This window comes from Mytilus galloprovincialis, chromosome 6 (genome assembly GCF_965363235.1).
Source record: "Mytilus galloprovincialis chromosome 6, xbMytGall1.hap1.1, whole genome shotgun sequence".
Lineage (NCBI taxonomy): Eukaryota > Metazoa > Mollusca > Bivalvia > Mytilida > Mytilidae > Mytilus > Mytilus galloprovincialis.
The window spans coordinates 31,273,502-31,297,183 of NC_134843.1; the positions used below are offsets into that span (position 1 = coordinate 31,273,502).

At 33.8% G+C, this 23,682-nt stretch overlaps 1 protein-coding gene across 2 annotated transcripts in view; it reads right to left on the reverse strand.

Annotated features, from left to right (window-relative positions):
* Positions 1-10,285: 10,285 nt before the first annotated feature.
* LOC143079365 (G patch domain-containing protein 1-like) overlaps positions 10,286-23,682 on the reverse strand; it is a 33,957-nt gene continuing 20,560 nt past the window's right edge. Inside the window, exons 13-19 of one of the 2 annotated variants that reach the window (XM_076254642.1) lie at positions 15,497-15,597; positions 14,262-14,590; positions 13,107-13,200; positions 12,158-12,301; positions 11,277-11,473; positions 10,777-10,904; positions 10,286-10,509 (exon numbers count right to left, since the gene is read on the reverse strand). In XM_076254642.1, coding sequence (XP_076110757.1) covers positions 10,467-10,509; positions 10,777-10,904; positions 11,277-11,473; positions 12,158-12,301; positions 13,107-13,200; positions 14,262-14,590; positions 15,497-15,597 — 1,036 coding nt within the window. In that variant the 3' untranslated portion in view covers positions 10,286-10,466. Of the gene's footprint in view, positions 10,510-10,776; positions 10,905-11,276; positions 11,474-12,157; positions 12,305-13,061; positions 13,201-14,261; positions 14,591-15,496; positions 15,598-23,682 lie in introns of both variants that reach the window. The other variant, XM_076254641.1, reaches the window with a different exon arrangement.

A 23,682-nucleotide genomic window follows, 5' to 3' on the forward strand; every position in this document is an offset into this window, starting at 1 on the left:
CCAGTAGTTCACTAATTTTTTTATGGCCTTGCAACAAAGTTTTTGGGGTTTTATAGTTTTACCCTTAGTCTGCCATTCTGCAACAAACCATAATAGAGTTTTTTTTCTAAACACCTTCAGATATTGGGCTGATTTTTTGGTATGTGAGTTAATCATGATGAGTTATTGATCAAGTTTTGTTCTGCCTGGTTAATTTTTAATGAAATTACAGTTAACCATGACCAGTTACAGATAAAATATAAGTTTTGTTAGGCTATGCTGATTTTCATGTTGACTCAATACATTTGTTAGATCTGCAGTATATCCACTGCCTTTTTGTTGATAATTTGAAATTCAATTATGCAATGATAAAGGAAATGTTTGTGTCCACAAGTGATAAGATTTCATATTTGTCAACTTTTAAAGACAGGGCCATTCATACCATTCTGTTCATCTAGTTCTTTCCTTCTTTTTTATTATGCAGTTAAGCTGCATTATGCGAGCACCCTAGATTTGTGTTCTACCCAATAAATGCTGAAATACTTGCCATTGTTATTATCTAGCTCGCTACTATGTTATATATAACTAATTGAACACTTTTTTAATACTTTTTATTCTGGATAACAAAAAATATGACCAGAAAAACCTAAAATGATCGTCGATTTATCCAAAAGTTTTAAAGTTACACATAGGAAGTAGTGCTTATTCAGAATCTTTGTGTAGTTCATTATGACTTGTGCTTTTAACTAAGATGTCAAAGAACAACTGTATGAAATATTTAATCGCCGAAAATCTCTTAAGACAAGTAGTGATTTCCCAAATGACAAAAGTCGTAGGAATATTGTTTGTCATCAATACGTAGTACAAGTACGTCAGTAGTCTATTATATAATAAGTTCAACTGTTCATGCTGTTGGCGGCAATTTCAAATTAGAAAAAGAAATTTTCGTAGCTTTTCAATTTGGAGGCAGGTGTGCAAATTAGCGGTGGTCCGAGGTCCGCGACCTTCCACTTTTGCAAGCGGAATTTCGACTAGGATAGTGGGTTTTTTAGCTATGTCCGACGTAGTCACCTTCCACTTGAAAGAGAATAAGAAATTACTTTGCAAACCTTTTCACCATGTTCACCAAAGTCTCCAATTAAACGAGCTAAAAACTTATTTTTATCATTATTATTCATGACAGCGATGTTCATTTTGTTCAACCGCTAGCTTTATACAGAAAATCGCCGACAAATATTGTATAAATTCGAGTAAAGTCGTATCTGATAGACAAAAAAACAACATTGTAAACATAACTTCTTTTTCTTTTTCTCTGTATTAGCTTCCTTTAAATAGGAACACCTCTAATATATATATTATTAGAGTATTTGGGGTAAATTTTGAAAGATTTTTTCTGGTTGTATGTAGATAACTATGTACAGCACACTATGTAGGAGGTTTTCTTTCATTTATAGGTTGTTTTTATATATATATACAGACTGTTTTATTTTGTATCTTTTTATTTTATTTTTATTATAATAAAGGAAATGTGCACCATAGCAGTATTTACATGTGAGGGTCTTATATACATGTTTTTGTTTTAAAACTTAACCATACAATATTTAAAAGTTGTACAAAAACAAAATAAGTGTCTATAGTGATAGTAGTTATATATATATATAATTCCATTTTTTATAAAAGGATAGAGTTATAGATTAATTTTCTAAAATGAGGTTACTTAATTATTTTAAAAGGATCAAGTATGTATTTTAATAAGTAAAAATATATATTGCATCAATTTTAATATGATAAAATATCTCATAATAGTGAACATCAATTTTCTTGACTGGCGATGTGGAATTTCATTGATAAAAACTAGAATCTTTTATCTAATTAAAAAGCTAAAAAATAAAATAAAATAAGACAGTCATTAAAAACAAAGTTCTTATTCTTAGGTTCAGTATCATGTAATAAATTTACTTTGTTTTAAGTGGAAAATGTGGTTAAAAATATTTTGGCATCATATAAAATTATCATTTATAATACAGGAGCTTGTCATTAATTTTAATTATTTTAATTATATGATAGCATTTCTCATTTTATAGAGATTGTAAATTTAAATTATACTCATAATTTAGAGCTGAACTCGCATTCGGGTGATTATCAATTCAACTTGATGAATATCCTCCTTTTGTCTCCTTTACTAACACATTTATTTGAATCGTCTATCTCTAGTCCATGTAATGAGAATTTGAATATATTTGTTCCTCCATGTTTAACATTTTTTAATAAAACAGTTCTTATATGTATAAACATTTATCCTTTTTTGCTTCTTCACTAACCACTGAATATTGAATATTAATACACAGTATAATTGTTCATATACCTGTACACTTTGGTTTTACACTATATTATTGGATGTTCCGTGCATCTAATATTTCAATTCTCTTGATATGTAGTTGGAATAGTAGGTTTCTAGCTTTCTGCTCTAACTTTTCTGCCAGTTCCATTCCTATACTAAGGGATTCTTTAAAATTGCTCCAGTCTAATATCAGACGTGTAATTTCCATCTTATTGTTGCAGTATGTATTCCATTTTGCAGGACCACAGCTATCCAGAATGACTTTTTTTATATCTATAAAATATTTCTCTCTTATAGTGCTTAGTACAGGACAGGTGGTTATCATGTGTACTATGTCTTCACTTTCTGTATGGCACAGTTGACATGTTGCTTCTGTTGAGAAATGTGTGAACTTATGTTTGTCTGATTGCAATATATAAGTTCCAGTCATCATTCTGGATTTCACAATGGATTTTCTTATCTCAATTCTGGGTTGATTTTTTAGCTTCCATACATGTGCTGTTTTTCCTATTTCCAAATTATCTATGCAGACATATTTAAGACTGGTTTTATTGAAAGCATCAGATTTTAATTTATCATTCCAAAATTTGTGAATTTGTCTATTGATTTCTTCCTTCCATGCATTTTTTTTGGGTGTGCTATTTTGAAGTATGTTGATTGAAGGTAGACTGTATAACTCTAAAATGTTCAGTATTTTGCTGAAGAAACTTTTCTTGTTATCGAAATTGGTAGCTATCTGTCTGTTCATGACATCTTTGATTTTGGTATTGTCACATGTTATAATGGAATATAGTAGTGATAGTTGTCTCTTATGCATTTCAGCTTCTATCGGCAAGGCTCCCAAAAACAGTAGGACAGCAGCATTTGATGTCCTTTCTGGTAAGGACTGTAGGTGTCTCAAATTCTTCCTGTGAAATTTCTCTAGATCTTCAAGATTAGATTTTGTTAATGGAAGTACCTCTAATCCATATATTAATCTTGGTATAACATATGTTCTATAAATTTGGTAGGAGATTTCTGGGTTGAGTCCATTGGTGCCATGTACTCCAGATCCCATAAGAGCATACCTTGTTCTTCTTGCTGTTTGAATTCTGTCTTTTACGTTGAAGTTATTTTCTGAACCATCTGTTCTTTTTACTCCTAGATGTTCACTGCAATCAGTGGTTTTTACTTTTTTACCATCCATAGTCCAGTTGTAATCAGTTTTAATTTTTGAGCAATCGATTATTTCAGTTTTTGTAGGATGTATTTTGTAATGATGTTCCTTTGCATACCTGTCTATAACATTCAACATTATTTGGAGCTCATGCTCATTATTTGAGATGAAGGCGATATCATCGGCACAGGTTGGTGCTCCTATATAGATGTCTCCTAGATGATAACCCAGGGAATTCTGCTCTAGCTCAACTAACAAATCCTGCACAAATATTTTATATAGATGAGTAGAGAGTATCCCACCTTGTCTAACTCCTTGTTTTATTGTGAAGGATTCGCTTACCCCATCTAGCCATTTTACTTTGGAGCTAAGCCCATTATATAGTTCTGTTAGGATCTTCCAATAGGTGGGGTGAATATTCTGATCAATGGCCTTGTCCATAAGAATTATATGCTGGACAACATCAAATGCTGACTGAACATCTAGAACAGATATATAAAATTTTTCAGTTGACTTTTTGATTTCATAGCGGGCTTCAGATATAAGCAGACTTGACATTATTGGTGATAATCCTTCTGTAAATCCGAACTGTAGCAATGTTTTTGATTTTAGATTTAGTTTTTCTATAAAAGCATATTCAAAGGTTTTTCCAATAGTAGCTGTGACTGTTATACCACGATAGTTCCCCATGATAGTTGGATCTTTTTGTTTTTTCAGTACTGGAGTAAGTAGGCCAAAAGTAAATGCTGTTGGTACTGCTTTATTCAGTAGGATGTTGTTAAAAATTGATGTTAATGCAGGGGTAATAGTAGTTTTGGAGTACTTTAGATGTTCAGCTGATATCCCAAATTCATCAGCACTTTTTTTGGTATTAAGCTCATCTATTGCTTTCATGACTTCTGTATCTGTAAAGAGTTCTGGTTCCACAGTACTTTGGTCCATTGCTTGTTCATATAGCTGCTGTCTGATTTTACATAGGTTGAGATAGTTATTGTCAAATAACTCTTCCTTTGGGACACTCAGGTCCTCGTAGTAGGATGCAAAACTTCTTCTTTGATCTTCTGGTATGAAATTCAATTCCCCATTGATTTTTAAGCAGTTTGTAGAAGTTTGTTGGCTGCTACGGTTCCTATTGATTAGTCTATAGAAAAGTTGGGTATTTGGGTTGTCCATTATCTGTTGATATAAACTTTGTCTACTGACAGCTTGTTCCATTCTTACTTTGCTACGCAATTTTCTCTTCTCCAGCTTAAGTGTTGTAGCTAATGGATGTTCTTTCTGTTTACCAGCTTCTTGCCACTGTTTGTATATATTTCTGCAAGATTTTATAAGTATTTGAACTTCTGGGGATGCTTTCCATTTTGGACCCTTAAGTTGCAGGAGTTTTGTTGGAATTGTAATATTTCCTGCTCTTACAAGGCTATTTGTTAGAATATCTACCTGTGTGTTAATGTTATTTTCATCCACTATTGCAGTTATATCCTGTTGTATGAGCCTGTTGTATTGGTTTGTATCCATTTGGTCCCATTGTAACATAACAATGGCGGCCGTGAAGACAATATCGGACCCGATTCCGGAAGCGGATAAGGGTAATTCCGGGTTTGGCGATCATTTACAAAATAAATCCATGCAGGTGAAAAAATACATCTATGCATGGTAAAAAAGAAAGAAAAAGCAGAAAAATATTTTATTCAGAAACTCAAAATTACTTTTTGACAAATTTTAATTTAAAAATCCAATACAACGTGACAGCTGGGAACAGTATATCTAACAATATACATGTTCATGGTCACAGTCTAAATTTTCTTTATAAATGATAAATGATGATAATGCATGTGAGATGCTTTTAAAGTGTAAACATATTACTGCAATTTCGAAGGGTTATTTGTTTTTCTCAATTTTGAAGGGTCAATTAAAGTAGCTGAAAGTTTCTTTCTTTATTTTCACAAATAATGCAACTATATTATATATACCTTAATGTAAGTAAATCATATGATATATAGGTGTCATTCTTTGGGCCACTCTACCCCCTCCTGTTTGATAACTTGGAAACGGTCGAGCTCCCCACCCCTAAACCATATGAGGGGCAGATCCAGGATTTTAGGTTAAGAGGGGCGCAAACTTAAATTTTCGCCGAGCACAGTGAAGCTAAAATAAATTTGAGGTAAAATTATCGGAATATTCTTTATTAAGCTGAGAATAACCCATGCTTTGCAAATTTAAGGGGGGTGCAAGCCCGCAACCCTCCCCCGTCTGAATCCGCCCCTGCATATATTCAAGTATAGGACAATATAATAAATGAAAAATGAAATATAGGGGGAGTCCCTGGAGTTACCCCACCCCCTCCTGTTTGAGAACTTGGAAGCGGTTGAGATCCACACCCCTTAACCATATATATTCATGTTTGTGACAATATGAAAAATCAAATGAAATATAGGAAGAGTCGCTGGGGTCACCCCACCCCTCCTGTTTTAGAATTTAAAAATGGTCGAGCACACCATTAAACCATATATATTCATGTATGGGACAATAATATTATAACAAATCAGATGAAATATAGGGGGAGTCCCTTGGGTCACCCCACCCCCTCCTGTTTGAGAATTTGAAACCCGTTGAGATTGCCACCCTTTAACCATATATATTCATGTACGGGACAATATAACAATTCAAATGAAAGATAGGGGGAGTCCCTGAGGTCACTGTTCACCCTCCTGTTTGAGAACTTGGAAATGGTTAAGATCCTTACCCCTAAACCATATAACTCATGTACGGGACAATATAACAAATCAAATGAAATATAGGGGAAGTCCCTGTGGTCACCCCAACCCTCCTGTTTGAGAACTTGGAAATGGTCGTGATCCCCACACCAAAACAATATATATTCATATATGGGCCAATATAACTAATTAAATGAAATATAGGGGGAGTCCCTGGGGTCACCCTACCCCTCCTGTTTGAGAACTTGGAAACCAATGAGATCCCCACCCCTAAACCATATATATTCATGTATGGGACAATATAACAAATAAAATGAAATGAAGGGGAAGTCCCTAGGGTCACCCTACCCCCAGTGGCGGATCCAGAAATTTTCATAAGTGGGGCCCACTGACTGACCGAAAAGGGGCCTGCTCCAGTCACGCTTCAGTGATTCCCTATATAAGCAACCATTTTTTTTTCCCAAAAAGGGGGCCCCCTGCCCCCTAAATCCTCTGCCTACCCCTACCTGTTTGAGAACTTGAAAACCGTTGAGATCCCCACCCTTAAATTCATATGTATGGGACAAAACAACAAATCATTTACATTTACTATGGGCAGGTCAGTCAGACCTCACCTTTGATCCCTGTTGTGGTGAACATTTGTCTGATTCGTGTCTCATAACTTTTGTACTATAGAAAACAAACTCAGTTTTCTTTCCAGGGAAACGGGTTGCCTTGGTTTTTGGTTAACTGCCTTCAGCGCTTACAGCGCTTTGATTTTTTTTTAAGAAAGGCTCTTGGCCCATTTTGCTTTGCCAATACGAGCCATATCAATATTAAATTAAGGAGATGTTGTATATGATAGCCAATGAGACAACTTAAAAGGCCTTGACATGAAAAGTGTGAAAAAATTCAAACTAACTGCCTAATTTATAACAAAACAAATACCAGTTCATCCACTGAACTACAGACTCTCGACTTGGGACAGGTAGGTAATGTAGCGGGATTAATTCCATGCAAGAAGATGTGGTATGAGTGCCAATGAAACAACTCTCCATCCAAGTCACAATTTGTAAAAGTAAATCATTATAGATCAAGGTACATTCTTCAACAAGGAGCCTTGGCTCACACTGAACAGCAAGCTATAAAGGGTCCCAAAAAATTACTAGTGTAAAACCATTCCAATGGGGAACCTAACTGTCTTATCTATATATATAAAAGTCAAGAAAGGAAAAACATTTATGAACAACATCAACAAATGACAACCACTGAACATCAGGTTCCTGACTTAGACATGTATGTGAGCATTCAACACCCCTTCAATGATAATTTTAAGTATTACTTGATACATTCTGTGAGAACTGGTCTTATAAGAGGTTACATTTTTAATTGCTTACAATATGTCATTTGCCATCTGCATACAGCCATCTCAGTGGTTATATGGTAGGTTGTAGGTTTGAAAGTGAGAAAAGCAATTGAATTGAGATGACCAATGTTAATCTGTTTATGCTATTTTACCTATGAAAACATTGTTAATTTCATTGAAATCAGCAAGTGCACTCTTAGTTTCTAGCGATAATTATTCATATCACTCTCCTGTGCTGAGAAATTGTAAGATCAAAGGGAAATTTCATAAAATGGAGATAAAGAATATTATCTGATGAATATTAATTATTCCCAAAAGTTTTAGGGATGTATACAAATCACCCATTCCCTCTGTACAGCTAGACATATAACTTCAGTTGTAAAAAACTACCAGAGGATGTCTTAAACAACATGTTAAAGGGGAGATAATAAAATTTACACCAAAACATATTGTAGGGCAGGAGTATCCTTTTGTCAGGTCACTCATAGTTCATTAATACTGTAGACTTGCTAATTGTTACTATTATGTTGGCAGTGTCTCCCTATTTGTAACAAGAGTGCACACGCTGAAATGTCTCGCCTTCTTTACTAATCATTGATAATAAGTTGATAGTCCTAAATATAAAGCTTTATTACAACTGTCACATAAACTTAACATTAACCAAGAAAACTAAACATTGACCAATGAACCATTAAAAAGAGGTTACGGTAAAATTAAACCTGCACGACTGACAAATAAATCATAAAATATTTCCTTACACCAAATTTAGTTGACCTATTGCATATAGTATTAGAAAAACAGACCAAAACTGAAAAACTTAACTTTGACCACTGAACCACGAAAATGAGGTCAAGGTCAGATGACACCTGCCAGCTGGACATGTACACCTTACAATCATTCCATACACCAAATATAGTACACCTATTGCATACAGTATAAGAAAAACAGACCAAAACACAAAAACTAAACTAACCACTGAACCATGAAAATGAGGTCAAGGTCAGATGACACCTGCCAGTTGGACATGTACACCTTACAGTCCTTCCATACACTGAATATACAAGACCTATTGCTTATAGTATCTGAGATATGGACTTGACCACCAAAAGTTAACCTTGTTTACTGATCCATGAATGAGGTAAATTTCAAGTGAAAACTGTCTGACGGGCATGAAGACCTTGCAAGGTACGCACATACCAAAAATAGTTATCCTATTACTTATAATAAAAGAGAATTAAACATTACAAAAAATCTTAATTTTTTTTCAATTAGTCACTCAACCATGAAAATGAGGTTAAGGACATCGAACATGTGACTGACAGAAACTTCGTAACTTGAGGCATCCATATACAAAGTATGAAGCATCCAAGTCTTCCACCTTCTAAAATATAAAGCTGTTTAGAAGTTAGCTAACGCTGCCGAGGGATCACTATCCCTATGTCGAGCTAAAAGTCGCAGGCTCAACAACTACAGGCTCTAAAGAGACGGTGTCGCTCACCTTGGTCAACAAAGGACACAGATGGATTCATGACAAAATTGTGTTTTGGTGATGGTGATGTGTTTTTAGATCTTACTTTACTTAACATTCTTGCTGCTTACAATTATCATTTTACATAATTCTGAATCTTTAAACCTAATAAATATAGCATGAACCTAAGAACCAACTTATTTAGTTGATGTCTCATTCAAATAAGCCCAGTGCACTATCTCCTTTTATTGACACCAAGATAATGTTGAAATGGATGGCTGACAGTTTGAGAGTATATACTACCAAATTTAGATAAAATATATTCCAAGTGTATGCTCAATCATACTTTAAAGGTTTTAAATTTCAACTGGTTTTTAGATTTGTACAAATTTTTGAGACTCGATCAATATCAACATATGAGCTTCTAACTATCATCTTCCAGGTTAATAGTGTGACAAGTTGATAGATTTGTCCCCAACAGTTGAACACCCTTTGGGCATGATTAAACCCCAAAAAATAGCAACTTGTAATTGGAACAACATCAAAATTTCAGTCTTTCAAGAACTGCTGTAGCCTTGAACTCTGACCTACTAACCCAAAATCAATATTGTTCCTGTTTTTACCAAGACAACAAACAAACTTTGGTAATAGTTTTATGTTGTTACCTTGATCCATGACCTACTAACCTCAAAATGTATAAGTGTCCTTTTCATCCCATTGGGCATTATCAAACCAAGTTGAGTCAAGACATTATTTATTGACTAGAGACATATAGGTTGTAATTCTAACGCTCAGACTGCACCAATCATACGATAAGCTGATATCTACTACATCCACTTCATTTGAACTGTTGTGGATATAGTTAATTCATTGGCAATCATACCACAACTTCTTTTTTTTACACATTGCAGATTTTCACCATAGTTATATTGTAGGTTACCTAAATAAAAGAACTTGAAAACTACCAAGGATTTTCTAACCCCGTTAGATTACCTACTTTCTTAGGCCTTTTTAACTTTCAATGTCACTGATGAATCTTTTGAACACAACACTTGTCACCAAATGTATGTATGGGGTACAAAATTTCAATCCTGCTATCTATGATGAGTTTATATTCAACCACCGGGTCGATGCCACTGCTGGCAGAGTTTTCCCCTGAGTGTATCACCAGCCCAGTAGTCGGCACTTCTGTTTTGACATGAACTTCATTACTTTGTTTGGCCTTTTTTGTCTTTTATTTAGATGAAAGGAGCATCAGGCGTACAAAACTTTGATCATGGTATTTTAATATGGCAAGTTTTATTTTCCTAGACCATTGAAGCCATTTGAAAATATAAATAAACTTTTATAATTGCTAATGTCTGCTGCGACAACATATCCTGTATAAACTGAACATGAAAATTGTTTGTGTCTTTTTCTATCACAGATGCGCAATGATCTTAATCCAACTAAGCATATCCTCATCTCAACAGTGAATGTTTCCCTTTAGGTAAACTCCTCAATCTGAAAATAAAAGCAAGGTTTGTAAAAAAAAATCACTTTTCATGCTAGTTAAAACAACCCTGGCGACAACCTTAAACATAACACCCAAGATCTAACTGAGATCACCCTAGTTTTGTTGTACAGAGGTTCGTGTTGATAATAGTTAAAAATTTAGTTATGTGTGCTTTCAAATTTTTTAATAATATATCTCTGTTGCTTATACCAAGAATTTACTAGGATGCTAAAAAGCCATTGGGAGAACACTGTACAAATGGTTTGTTTCCTTACTTGTGTAATAATTCCTTATCTGTAGGTAGATTTTCCTCACTGCTACTCTCATCTGAATCATCACTATCAGAATATCTCTTCTTCTTTCTTTTATCCTTCTTCTTGTGTTTGGATTTTTTACTTTTTGACTTAAAATAAACACACATAAATTATAATCATACCTTACAGAAGTAGGTATCTTCTATACAAAAAACTTGTATGAATTAAATGTCTATTATTCAAAGAATTTTATTTAAATGGTTTCACTTATTCTGCTGAATTCCGGCAAGGCTAATAATATTAGATTTACAGAAAAGAGAGTTTAATCATAGAATATTGTAGCCATAGTTTAAAACAGATTTACCATTATCATATATATACCATGTATGCCAATTTTTTTCAAGGGATTTTTAGAGAGAATGGAGAATATCATTCTTGTAACAGACCTTTTTAAGTAAAAAAATATTTTTTTAAATTTTCTTATTATAAATCTAATGTTAAGAAATGCATTTTTACATTACCTTTTTCTCTTTTTTATGTTTGGATTTGGAGCGTTTATGCATTCTGTGGTCACTAGAATCCCTAGTGTGTTTACTTCTATCAGGGAGTAAAGATGGATCAACAAAATCTCCTGTACCATGCTTTCTTTGACCTGTTGGTGCTAGATAATCAGCACTGCTTACAAAACTAATAGATACAGGAGTACTGGTAGATGCAGCTGAAATATAATATTTAATTTATAAATAGGGACTTACATTTAAAACTTGCTTTTTTTTTTTGGGGTGGGGGGGGGTAATTTTCATGCAACTAGTCAGTAAAATATAAATATAACATAAGACTTTATCAGAAATTGAAAATAATGAATATTCACACTACTTGATCACAATGTTAGTAAGTTATTTTCTTCTGTGTGTTTCATCCCATTGACATTAATACCACATACTATTTCTTTATGACAAACTTAAATAAATAGAACATCTGAAGACATAAAAAATACTGTATAGCTGTTCTCAGATTTATACTGGCCCCAAACTTTAAATACAGGAATATTGTCTTTTCCAATATCCCGTTATTATCTATTACTGTTGATATTTCCAAAATCAAAATAAGGATGTATTCAGAACCGCCAAATTCAGCTTTATATCTACTAGGGAATATTATTAGTTGAATACCAATTTTTGTCAATTTCGTGGGTACATGTGAACCAAGAGTTTAAATGTTCAACAAAAAACAAATCTTCTATAGAGATGTTTGCAGACTTCAGCTAAACCAAAAAATAAAAAATCCACGAACATGGAGGTTTATCTTAATCCATGAAAATTGGTACCCACAAAAGAATAAATGAATCCACAGTATTCGTAAATGTTATGTCAAATGTCATTTTTTTAATCAAACAACTCACCAGATGAAGATGGTGGTAAAGGGCCATAACTTAATGGCCCCTCTGGTACTTTGGGGGATAGTCTATCTTCTAAGGTTTCCATGACAACTGGTCCTCCTGGTAAATACTGTGATACATCTGAGGCTTCTTTGGGTGTAATTTCCATATCTGCAAAGTATTACTATGACTTACACTTCTAGTCTTAATGTGTAAAACTCGAAAATAGGAAGGCATTTTCAACAATTAAATTTTCTCACTTTTTAAATTTCAAAAATTAAACAGAAATGAATATGATTATCATATTTTTTATTTTTAAAATTATTTAATTTCTTTTTATGAATAAATAGATTTGTAGACTTAATTAGGAGCTAACAAAGTGAACAAGATTGTCCTAACACTTTTAAAGTATGAAAAAAATATGTTTTAGCCCCCATCTCTTTTGGATATACATGTAGACCATGCATGACATTGATCTTTTTATGGTACCAGGTCACCGAAGGAGAATCTTCAGCAAGCAAACTAGTTTTATCCTGCCCTATTCTGTGTGTGCCTGTCCAAAATCAGGAGCTACAATTTAGAAGTTGTTGTTTTTTGCTGTATATCATATCTTCTTTTTGTTCATTACTTTGTACATAAAAGGGCTGTTAGTAAAAGTTTGAGCTGTTTTACATTTCAGTTTAGGGCCACTTATAGCTGACTATACCATATAAGTTTTGCTCATTGTTTAAGGTCGTATGGTGACCTATAGTTGTTAATCTCTATGTCATTTGGTCTCTTGTCAAGAGTTGTCTCATTGGCCATCAAACCACATCTTTTATTTTATAATGTTACCTCACATCAGATATTTAAATTGTTCGAAATAAATATACTTTTAACTTCAATATTACTAAAAACACAGTTTTTTTTCAATGATTATATTTTATACCCTGTTTTGAGATTATAGATGTTTTAGGAGTATCATCTGGTGGTTTATCTTCTAACTCATCATTGTCAGAATCTTCTGAATCTGTGTTTCCAAAAATAGCAGCAAATAAATCCAATGATGGTTTTCCATCAACTGTTTTCTAAAAGTAAAACAAATAAGTTTAATTTCTGTAAACTTATTTACATGTTTACTTTATACAAAAAATTAAAATAAAAGGAGTAGATCTGGTAAGAGCCAATTTTGGCCTCAAATTTAAGTGTATTGGACACTTTTTAAACACTTAAGTGTCTAATTAGGTCGATTCAATAAGTAATACTTTATGAAATCTATCAAAAATGCCATGTCAATTTTCAGATGGTTTTTGTCAAAAATGAAAGTGGCTGCATCCGTGTTCACTCTCAACCTTTATATGTGTGATGTATGATGCTTGTACCCTATATATGTGCATTGTATTGTCATAAATAGCCCTTATACATGTAGCAGAAGTATTCTACTTTCAAAAAAATAGCTAAAAGTTTACATTTTAACAATTTTGTAAAACTGCTATATTTTGGGGCCAAAAGGGGTCCTTTCACTGAAAAGTAATGCTATACAAAACATCATAAAAGTTTCAAAGTAATTAAAATCTTTACTTTTCATGTCAAAATGATCTCCCCTGTATAAATCTAAACCTTTTGTTGTGGTATACCATATTTGCCGCAAATTTATTGTTTTCTACTTTGTATTAAATTAATATAGAGATCCATTTGTTACACATTGTGATCAATTTATTTGGCAACCGAAAATGGCAGTCAGCAGGGTTTAAGAACATTAGTTGTTTGACCTGCTAGTCAAATGCATTTTCTTATAAGATATTTTTTTCACTCTTTTGGTCTTTTAGGAAATTTTGTTTATGCTGTATTTAACCCCTCTACAACAAAATTTGTTACATGTACACGTATAAAAATTGTGTTTTTTATCCAAATTGAAATATAACAAAAGGATTGTGTGTTACTATTCTTTTTAATCACTTTCATTGGTTTTAAAATATTTTGTTATATTATTGTTTTCTAAGATACAACCTAATAGTCAAGCATATACACGTATATATATATTCAAACCTTACTACCCCAAAAGTGACGTGGATACAGTGAAGCTAGTTAATCTATCCCATAAAATTTATTTTGTTCACATAATAAGTTTTCTACTGACAATATTTACCTCCCCTTCAACAACAGCTTGTTTTTCATCATTTCCCTGGTCTGCTTTGTCAAAGTGAGCATCTTTTTGTAAACTTTCAGATTTGTCTTTTGCTTCTTCCACAAGATGACTAAAAATAGATTTAGGCTTTTCCGATGTTCTTTCATTTTTGCTTCCTGATTGTGATTGGTGCTTTGGTTTTTCTGGTGCAGAGAGATGACTAAATATAGACACAGGCTTCGAAGAAATTGATATGCCCTCTGATTTAGAAGTTTTATCCTGCGAGCTTGCAGATTCTTTATTATCATTTGTAGATGTTGAAGATGTCTGATTATCAATATCTCTGCTACCTTTAAAATGAGAAAATGAATAAATATAACCTTCAGAAATCATGCCATCTATATATTTATACATATTCACAAGAAATTAGTATTTAAATGATTGATTGTCAGCTGCTTAAAGTCCAGTGGCAAATATTTCATGCATATTCAGGAGAAAACATATCAGCAAAAAAAAAATAGCTCCTCAAATAGAGGCCATCAAGGATTTAGGTTGGGAAAGCTCCTCAAATAGAGGCCATCAAGGATTTAGGTTGGGAAAGCTCCTCAAATAGAGGCCATCAAGAATTTAGGTTGGGTAGCTCCTCAAATAGAGGCCATCAAGGATTTAGGTTGGGAAAGTTTGGCCTGCCACTAAAAAAGATGGCTGTATATTAGGTAGGGGCATAAATTTTGCCATTCAATAGGCCCCCATATAGTTGTTGTAAGGGTTCATATTGTGCAGAGAGCATGGCATTATTTCTTTACAAGGCATTAGATTTCACAACCCCATTCTGACTAGACGTGGCTGCATACATATACATATACAGTACAGCCAAACCAAAGCAGGCTGGGAAGGGGTTTAACTGTTTAATTAAAGAAAACCAAAGAGACCATAGTTTCATTCCACAGTAACCCATTTAAGATTAAGGATTATTGATCACATTCAACATTTTAACTAATGCAGACCATTATACATTTTTAATGAGTATCTGATAAGAAATGATTTCATACTTAATATTTTTAGGAGTTGCTTTGTTCAGTACAGAATTCATTTGATGTATTGGTGAGTTGAAACATTCATACAATCAAAGCTGTTTGCTATATTTCTTTGGGGGAGATAGCAGTAAACCTGAGTTGCTTTCTAAAAATACAAAAGTTCAATGGTATACTATAATATAATACTGCTGTTAAATTGAGTCCACTTTTTTAACTTACCAGAGTTTTCAGGTTCAGCCATTTCATCTGGTTGGAATGTGAGGAAGTTGAACACAGAGAATTTATCTTTCTTTACTGTAGGTAAACCAACTATACCAGACCTGAACAAATAGATAAAAAATTAATGTCATTACCACATGCTTTTAAATAATTTGTTACGCAGGGAAAAGAATCCAGAATCTATCTAATTTGGTTTGAACCATTTCACCACCTACGATAGAAATCTGAATACCTAATCAATTTAGAAGACAAGTACCATGATTCATGTAGCAGAGCCTGATACAATGCTGAAAACTTGGATGCAGATGCTAAGAAACCACATGTAATAAACATTGATAAATCATGATTCCATCTTTACAAACATAACAACAACAACAACAAAATCATCGGCACTGATTTTTGAACTTTTTAGGCATTTAGAGATGTAAACCTATAATATAAGTTTTTTTTTAAATAAATCTTCCAAGAATTGTATATGTGAGAGCCTTAAAGGGAAAATTCACGATTTTTTACTTATGGTTTAAATATGTTCATTATGACATAATATATATATTCACAAAGTTTTATCGCTATATGTGCAGTAATAAAGGAGAAATTCAATAATTAATGAAAAAATATCAACTACTTCCTGTAGGTCGTGACGTTTTCTCCTGATTTTTGCATGCCGGGATTTAAAATACAATCATTAAAAGTCTTGGTTTTTAATCATATTTTAACGTAATCGTAAGCGCGCCGATGACTTATGCTTTATCTAATAACCATCCGATAATAAGAAGATAAAACGCACAGACGTTCAATTGTACTCATTCGTGAGATAAATTATCTATGTTAAACGTATATATTCGAATTATGTTTGTAGACAACACAAAAAGTTATAAATTTATTTTTAATAAATGCATTTTCGGACTGATAAGGTGAACAAATTAAAGTACAATAATCTGTAAAGACAATATGTTGGTGTACTCATGATTATTGACCTTTTACTATCTCTGCTATGACTAGGTTTATACGATGTGTGTATTCACGGTTCTGTGGCAATACTCGTAGATGGCTTGTTGAAAGGTAAATTGTTATTTGCACTTCGGTATTTAACCACGCCTCTAGGGCACACCTTGCCAGGTGTGACTGTCTATTCGGATCAGTGGGAGCATTTAATACGCACATTACAAATACATATTCAAGTTGATGACAAATAAAAATTGGTCGCCGTGGAATTATTTAATTATATTTGGTGCTATTATTTATTTGAATTCAAATAAGTTAATTTACTAAGAAATACACAATTTTCGGTTAAAGACGGGAAACTTAATTCATATGTCAGAATGAAATGATATACAAGTCTTGTCCTTGATTTATGTCTCATAAAAAAGGGGGACTATAGCTTTACTAAATCATTTTTATTTGTCTTTATTGGGCGAAAAAATGTACGAGAACACTTACATTTAGACTTTTGAAAGCCATGTATTAATTAATATATGAAACTATCTGAAGATAACTCTACCGAAGCGGAATATAATATGTACGAATAAAGAAAAAATACTTTTGTATTGGAATGGAATCGAAAAATTACGAATAGATATTCTTTTCAAGTGTGAAAAACGTCAACCAAATTTATTCATAATCGGGAACGTCCTTATTAAAATCTGAGACTACTATAATAATCGTCGTCTCCCAACGTATATATATACTTAAATAACTATTTGACCAACGATGTTTAAAATTAAAAGACAACGAATTTAATGTTATCATTCCCTATTTTTGAATGTTATTATAAGTCTGTTCAACTTGCAAGAATACCCCTAAAGCGGACAAATATCCGACAAGCAGTTTATTCTTTAAATTGCTGTCATTGAATATCAAGAAAGAAAATAAATCCCGAAATTGATACTCAATAGTTTTCCTAGAAAATATTCACATCCCTTGGGGATTATTAGTGTACGTCCAGTTGCATATATTTTACATGAATGTTGGAACAATTGTGATGATGACAAATTTCGTCCTTTATTCGAGAACAATCTAATTGATATATAAATCTGTGAGTTTACTATGTTCTTAACTTCGATGAACCAAAGCAAGTTATAAATTGACCTGTATTTAAATCAAATTGTTTCTTTTTTTTCTTCTTCTTCTTTTGGTATACAATAGTCTATCGAATTCGTTGATTACATACTGTTGGCATACGTGGACTAGTCTATAATAATTTACAAAACTTTTACCACAATTTACACAAAATGTATGTTTCTTTCTTATGTTCAATGTATACATGTATACATATTTTAAATTGCGCTACTGACTATAGTTCCGTAACTTTCTACCCAGGCGTATGTATACACGAATCGTCGACAAGTGCGCAAATCAATAATTCTGGTATGTTCCAATCTGTCCTAAACTATTGACAATGAGTATATATTACATTTTCCCAAATTAATCCTTTGAAAAATATGTAAATAGATTTGTATTTCTTCATTTTTTTTTTTTTGTATTAATTTTTTTTTATAGATAATATTCTTTACACCAGAAATGTTATTTATAAACAAGCGTATGAGTTCAGTAATGACTAGTATAAATATCACTTTCGGACACGCAAGACAAAAATGTATATTATACATGCACCTGATAGTTCAAAATGGAAAGTTATAAGTAACGGTCGTGTACACTGATCAATACCTACAGAAGTGAAACGATGCATGAACTTGCAAGCCAGCCGGACAGGAAATCGATTGAATACCTGGACGTGTCACCTTACACCCCTTCCAATACCTTTGGGAGTAATACCTTTAGCCATGCTGGTGATCAGATGAGGGAAGATCCGAATTTATTTAAATAAAGTTTATTACTTGAAAGAATTATGAACGAATTAGATTTTCGAAAACAATTTCCACGGAACACTTATTTATGATTTGAACTTTGACTTTTTAACTAATTACAATATTATCAGTTTAAAAATAACAGACTATATGGTTATTTAAAAATACAAGACCATTTTCCGTATCAAGTTAGTCAGTCAGATAAAACAACCGTACGATTGACAAGATATCGACACGCAATTACGACTACATCGTTTACTGTAGTTTTGTTCCTTTGTGGTTTATAGACATATCGGGATTTTTCATCGGAGAAGGTGACAAGATGGCGGAGAGCAGAGAACTGATACTCAAAATTTAAAATCGATGGTGATCTCTTATTTAGCGGAATAAAACTTTAATATCTATAAATTTGAGCATTTTTATACAGAATGGACATAATATCAATTTTTGATTTTTTTGCGAAGTTTCCCTTTAAAAAGACCAGACAGACAGACACCAAGTATTTTTATGTCCCACATCAATGTGTTGCACAGGGGACAATAACCTGTTACATAGGTGTAATTGCTAGAGAAGCAAAATTCTTATCATGACAATTAAACAAAGTCCTGTAAACTCAGAAATAATTGTGTGCTATTATTTTTGCAATTTTTGAACAATTGACCAACATCATCGACATTAAAGACAACAACACCCATCAATTACCGCATGGTGATTAATTTATTAAGGTCAACATGTTTCGCCAACAAGCGTGGCGTCTTCAGGACAATTACAATATTGAAAATTTGCAGTGAAGTACTGATTCTGCGGTTGTGCGGTTCACAGAATTTAAAGTCATAATGAACGTAGTCTTGACGACGTTATTGTTTACAAAATGAAAGTGAAAGTAAAAACAGTATAAATAGAAATTAAAAATGTAAAAATAAAAAGTTATAAATAGAATGTTAGTATTTTCTCGTCTTGTAGCAATTCATTGTGAAATTATTGTCTATTCCATTCATTTCGATGTTCGGATATTCTCCTGGGATATGTCTATATCCTTCAAGACCTTCATAACTAGAATATACTGATAATTTCAAGGCTGTTTCTAACGTGGTTACTGTATAAATAAATTCCTGTTCCGGTGGTGTTGTTATTTCTTCTGGTTGTAATTCTTCTTCCTCCTCGTCACTGCTGATGTATAAGTCTGCTGCAAGATCTATAGTATTATTGTGGAGATCTGATTTTGCTATAACACGGAAAGTAGGTGGTTTTTTCCAATCGATTTTCTTAGTAGCCTCCATTGGTGGTATCCACGGCTTGATTTTTTCAGCTAAATCTTGTGGTGTTTTGTCCTCTACTATAAGTCCCTTTGAATTGAATATATTGTGATCTGTTTTCATATGCCTATGTGCCGAGTCCCTCCTAATAAAGGACTTGTAGCACCAGGAACATGAAAAATTGGTTACTGTCGGTTTGTGGTATGTGTTGAAATGTCTTTTTAAACTGCTCACATTCTTGTAGTTCTTTTGGCATCGGGTACAGTGTAATGAAAGCGGTTTTTGCGGTTTACGTGGAGTTGTTTTCGTTTTTGCCATTATCTTCTTATGTTGAGTCCCCACGGCGATTGTGTACTCAAGTAGTGAATATATGCTTCTTCTGTGCGTAGTCGTATGTTGACGTTGGCAACAGTGGTTTTGATGCCTGTTATTGTTACGTCGTTTGTATTGTGACCTTCTGCGCTAAAATGTTTCGAAACGGGTTTATGTTCGTTTTTATTTTTAATGTCATTCATATGCCCGTAAAATCTTTCACAAATGGTGTTCCCTGTTTGACCTATATATTGTTTGTTGCATTTTTTGCATTTGATTATATATATAACGCTGGTGGTTAAGCATGTGATCGATTCTGTGATTTTAATTGTTTTTCCGTTTGAGTGGCTTATTATTTCTGTTGAATGGGTCATCTTTGTGCAGATATGGCAATTCCGGCCGCACGGCCGGTTTCCTTTCGGGTTTGGCGGTTTTATGTCTGTGTTAACTAATAATTGGCGTAGGCTGGTGGTTTTCCGTGTGGTTACATCAAATTTCATACGGGACATATGATATGTTTCAGGTGATCTTTCTAGGATGTCTTTCCGTTGGTTGATAATTTTTCTTATTCTTGGGTTGTATGGGTGGTGGGTGATAATGAATTGTACATTTTCTTCTGTGGTTCCAATTCTTGGTGTGAAGAGTTCGTTCCGATCTTTTTCGTTTGCATTTTTGATAGCCTTTTCTATGATTTCCGGGGGGTAGCCTCTTTTTATAAAGTTTTCTTTCATCTTTTGTGTGTGTAACTGGTAGTCATCTATTGTGCTGCATATGCGTCTGATCCTTATGGCTTGACTGTAGGGTATGCTGTTTTTTTGGTGTAGCGGATGTGTAGGTACAGATTTGCATCAGTGGGTTTTTTGTACAATGGGGTTGTAAGATTTCCTTCTTTGTCTATTATAACTCTTGTGTCTAAGAACGGTATCGATGTTTCGCTTATTTCGAAAGTAAATTTAATCGAGTGGTGAAAATCGTTGAGGTCCGACATGAAGGCATCCAATGCCTCGCGATTGTGGGGCCAAATCATAAAAATGTCGTCGATATATCGATACCACACAAGTGGTTTGTGTGGTTGTGTGTTGAGAAAATTTCGTTCTAATTTGTCCATAAATATTATAGCATACTCAGGTGCCATTTTTGTGCCCATGCTAGTCCCGCGTTTTTGTAAATAGTAATTGTTCTCAAATCGGAAGCAGTTGCAGGTCAGTATAAAATGTATCCATCTTAAGACTATCCAGGTGGGTATTGTTTGTTCATCTCTTGTGTCTAGCATCTCTTTGGTGGCGAGTAGTCCTTCTCTATGTGGAATTGATGTGTAAAGTGCCGACACGTCTGCGGTTATTAGAATGCTATTTGCAGGTACTGGGCTTATGTTTTTTATTTTCATTAGGAATTCGTTAGTATCTCTTATGTATGAGTTAATGTTTTTTATTAGTGGTTTAAGTATATCATCTGTGACTTCGGACATTCTTGATGTGGGTGCGTCTATAGCGGAGACAATTGGTCTTCCCGGATTTCCCGGTTTGTGGATCTTCGGTAGTGTGTAAAAAATCGGTGTCCTCCATTGTTTCGGAATGAGGTATTTCTCTAAATTCTTGTCCATCTTGTTTTTCGTTATGTTGAGAAAGTCCATGAATTTCTTTATAAATTGGGGGTTGAGATCGTCTTCTACTTTCTTGTAGATACTTTCATCGTTTAGTTGTCTGTATACTTCATTTAAATAGTCGGTTTTGTTCATAACTACGACGGCTCCTCCTTTGTCTGTGGGTTTGATTATTATATCCTGATTGTTCCGGAGTTCCTTTAATGCCGTAAACTCGTCTGTGTGCAAGTTTCTGTGCGGTTTGTTTGTATTGGTGGTTTGGTTGTTGGTTATCTCTTCTGTTATTATGTTTATATATTTGTCTAGATCCTTATTTACATTCGCTTTTGGTGTCCATCCTGATGGTTGTTTATACAGTTTTGTGGTGGGTGTATATGGTTCTCCTTGGAAGTGGTGCAATAATCTTAATTTACGGTTAAATAAGTATGTGTCTCTAAGAGTTTTTATAGGGTCTGGATTCGGTGGTGTTGGGCAGAAGCCTAGTCCTTTATTAAGTAAAGCTAATTGTGGTTTAGATAGTGGGTGGTTTGAAATGTTAACGACTGAGTTAAGTTGGGTTGATTTTTTCAATTGTTTGTATTTATTTCTTTTGATAAATTTGCGGTTCTTTCTTTTATTTAATTTCTCTTTTGTGGTGGTCCTGTTTTCATTTCCTTGTCCATTGAAATTCTTACGTTTTGAATAAGATTGTTTATGTGGTTCATTTCTCTCTCTTCTGTCTTCTCTCTGAGGTCCGATTCTGCGGTATCTATTTGTTCCTGAATCGTTTTGCATCTTTCTGACCAGTATCCTATAAGTTGTTTTACCAATTCAAGACTGAAGTTAATTTGTGCGGTTTCCCATTGTACTAAAAATCGTGGTGTGGTATCTGGAACTTGTGGTTTGATGTTGAATCTTGAAGATTTCGGCGGGTTGCGATTTTCTAAGCAAGTGGTCAGGTATTTTAAATGGTGTGTGCTTCGTACGTGTTTTATGTTGATTTTGCGAAGTGTCCTAAATTCAGCTAGGTTGTCTTGAGTAACTCTGAAATTGGGGGCTTCCTGAGGTACTGTTTCTGCGGTTCCTTCTATTTCTCTTCTTCTTTTCTTTGACAGTTGTGTGGAATCTTGTTCGTTCTCTGTGGTTGATAATGTGTCCTCGAAATGGTCTGTGTTCTCGTCCATGCTGGGTGGTTGTTAGGTACAACGCTAGTGTGGCAAAGGTGGATCCTTACGGATGCAGGGGTTCACAGTAAAAAAGTAAACTTCAATTTAAAAGTGGTGAACCAACACCTGAGGTAGTAATTCTGCGGTTGGGTAATAGCGGGTGGATACCACGCGGTATTCACAGTTGTCTTTCACTATAAAAGCAAATCATCAACATTAAAGACAACAACACCCATCAATTACCGCATGGTGATTAATTTATTAAGGTCAACATGTTTCGCCAACAAGCGTGGCGTCTTCAGGACAATTACAATATTGAAAATTTGCAGTGAAGTACTGATTCTGCGGTTGTGCGGTTCACAGAATTTAAAGTCATAATGAACGTAGTCTTGACGACGTTATTGTTTACAAAATGAAAGTGAAAGTAAAAACAGTATAAATAGAAATTAAAAATGTAAAAATAAAAAGTTATAAATAGAATGTTAGTATTTTCTCGTCTTGTAGCAATTCATTGTGAAATTATTGTCTATTCCATTCATTTCGATGTTCGGATATTCTCCTGGGATATGTCTATATCCTTCAAGACCTTCATAACTAGAATATACTGATAATTTCAAGGCTGTTTCTAACGTGGTTACTGTATAAATAAATTCCTGTTACAGTGGTGTTGTTATTTCTTCTGGTTGTAATTCTTCTTCCTCCTCGTCACTGCTGATGTATAAATCTGCTGCAAGATCTATAGTATTATTGTGGAGATCTGATTTTGCTATAACACGGAAAGTAGGTGGATTTTCTTAGTAGCCTCCATTGGTGGTATCCACGGCTTGATTTTTTCAGCTAAATCTCGTGGTGTTTTGTCCTCTACTATAAGTCCCTTTGAATTGAATATATTGTGATCTGTTTTCATATGCCTATGTGCCGAGTCCCTCCTAATAAAGGACTTGTAGCACCAGGAACATGAAAAATTGGTTACTGTCGGTTTGTGGTATGTGTTGAAATGTCTTTTTAAACTGCTCACATTCTTGTAGTTCTTTTGGCATCGGGTACAGTGTAATGAAAGCGG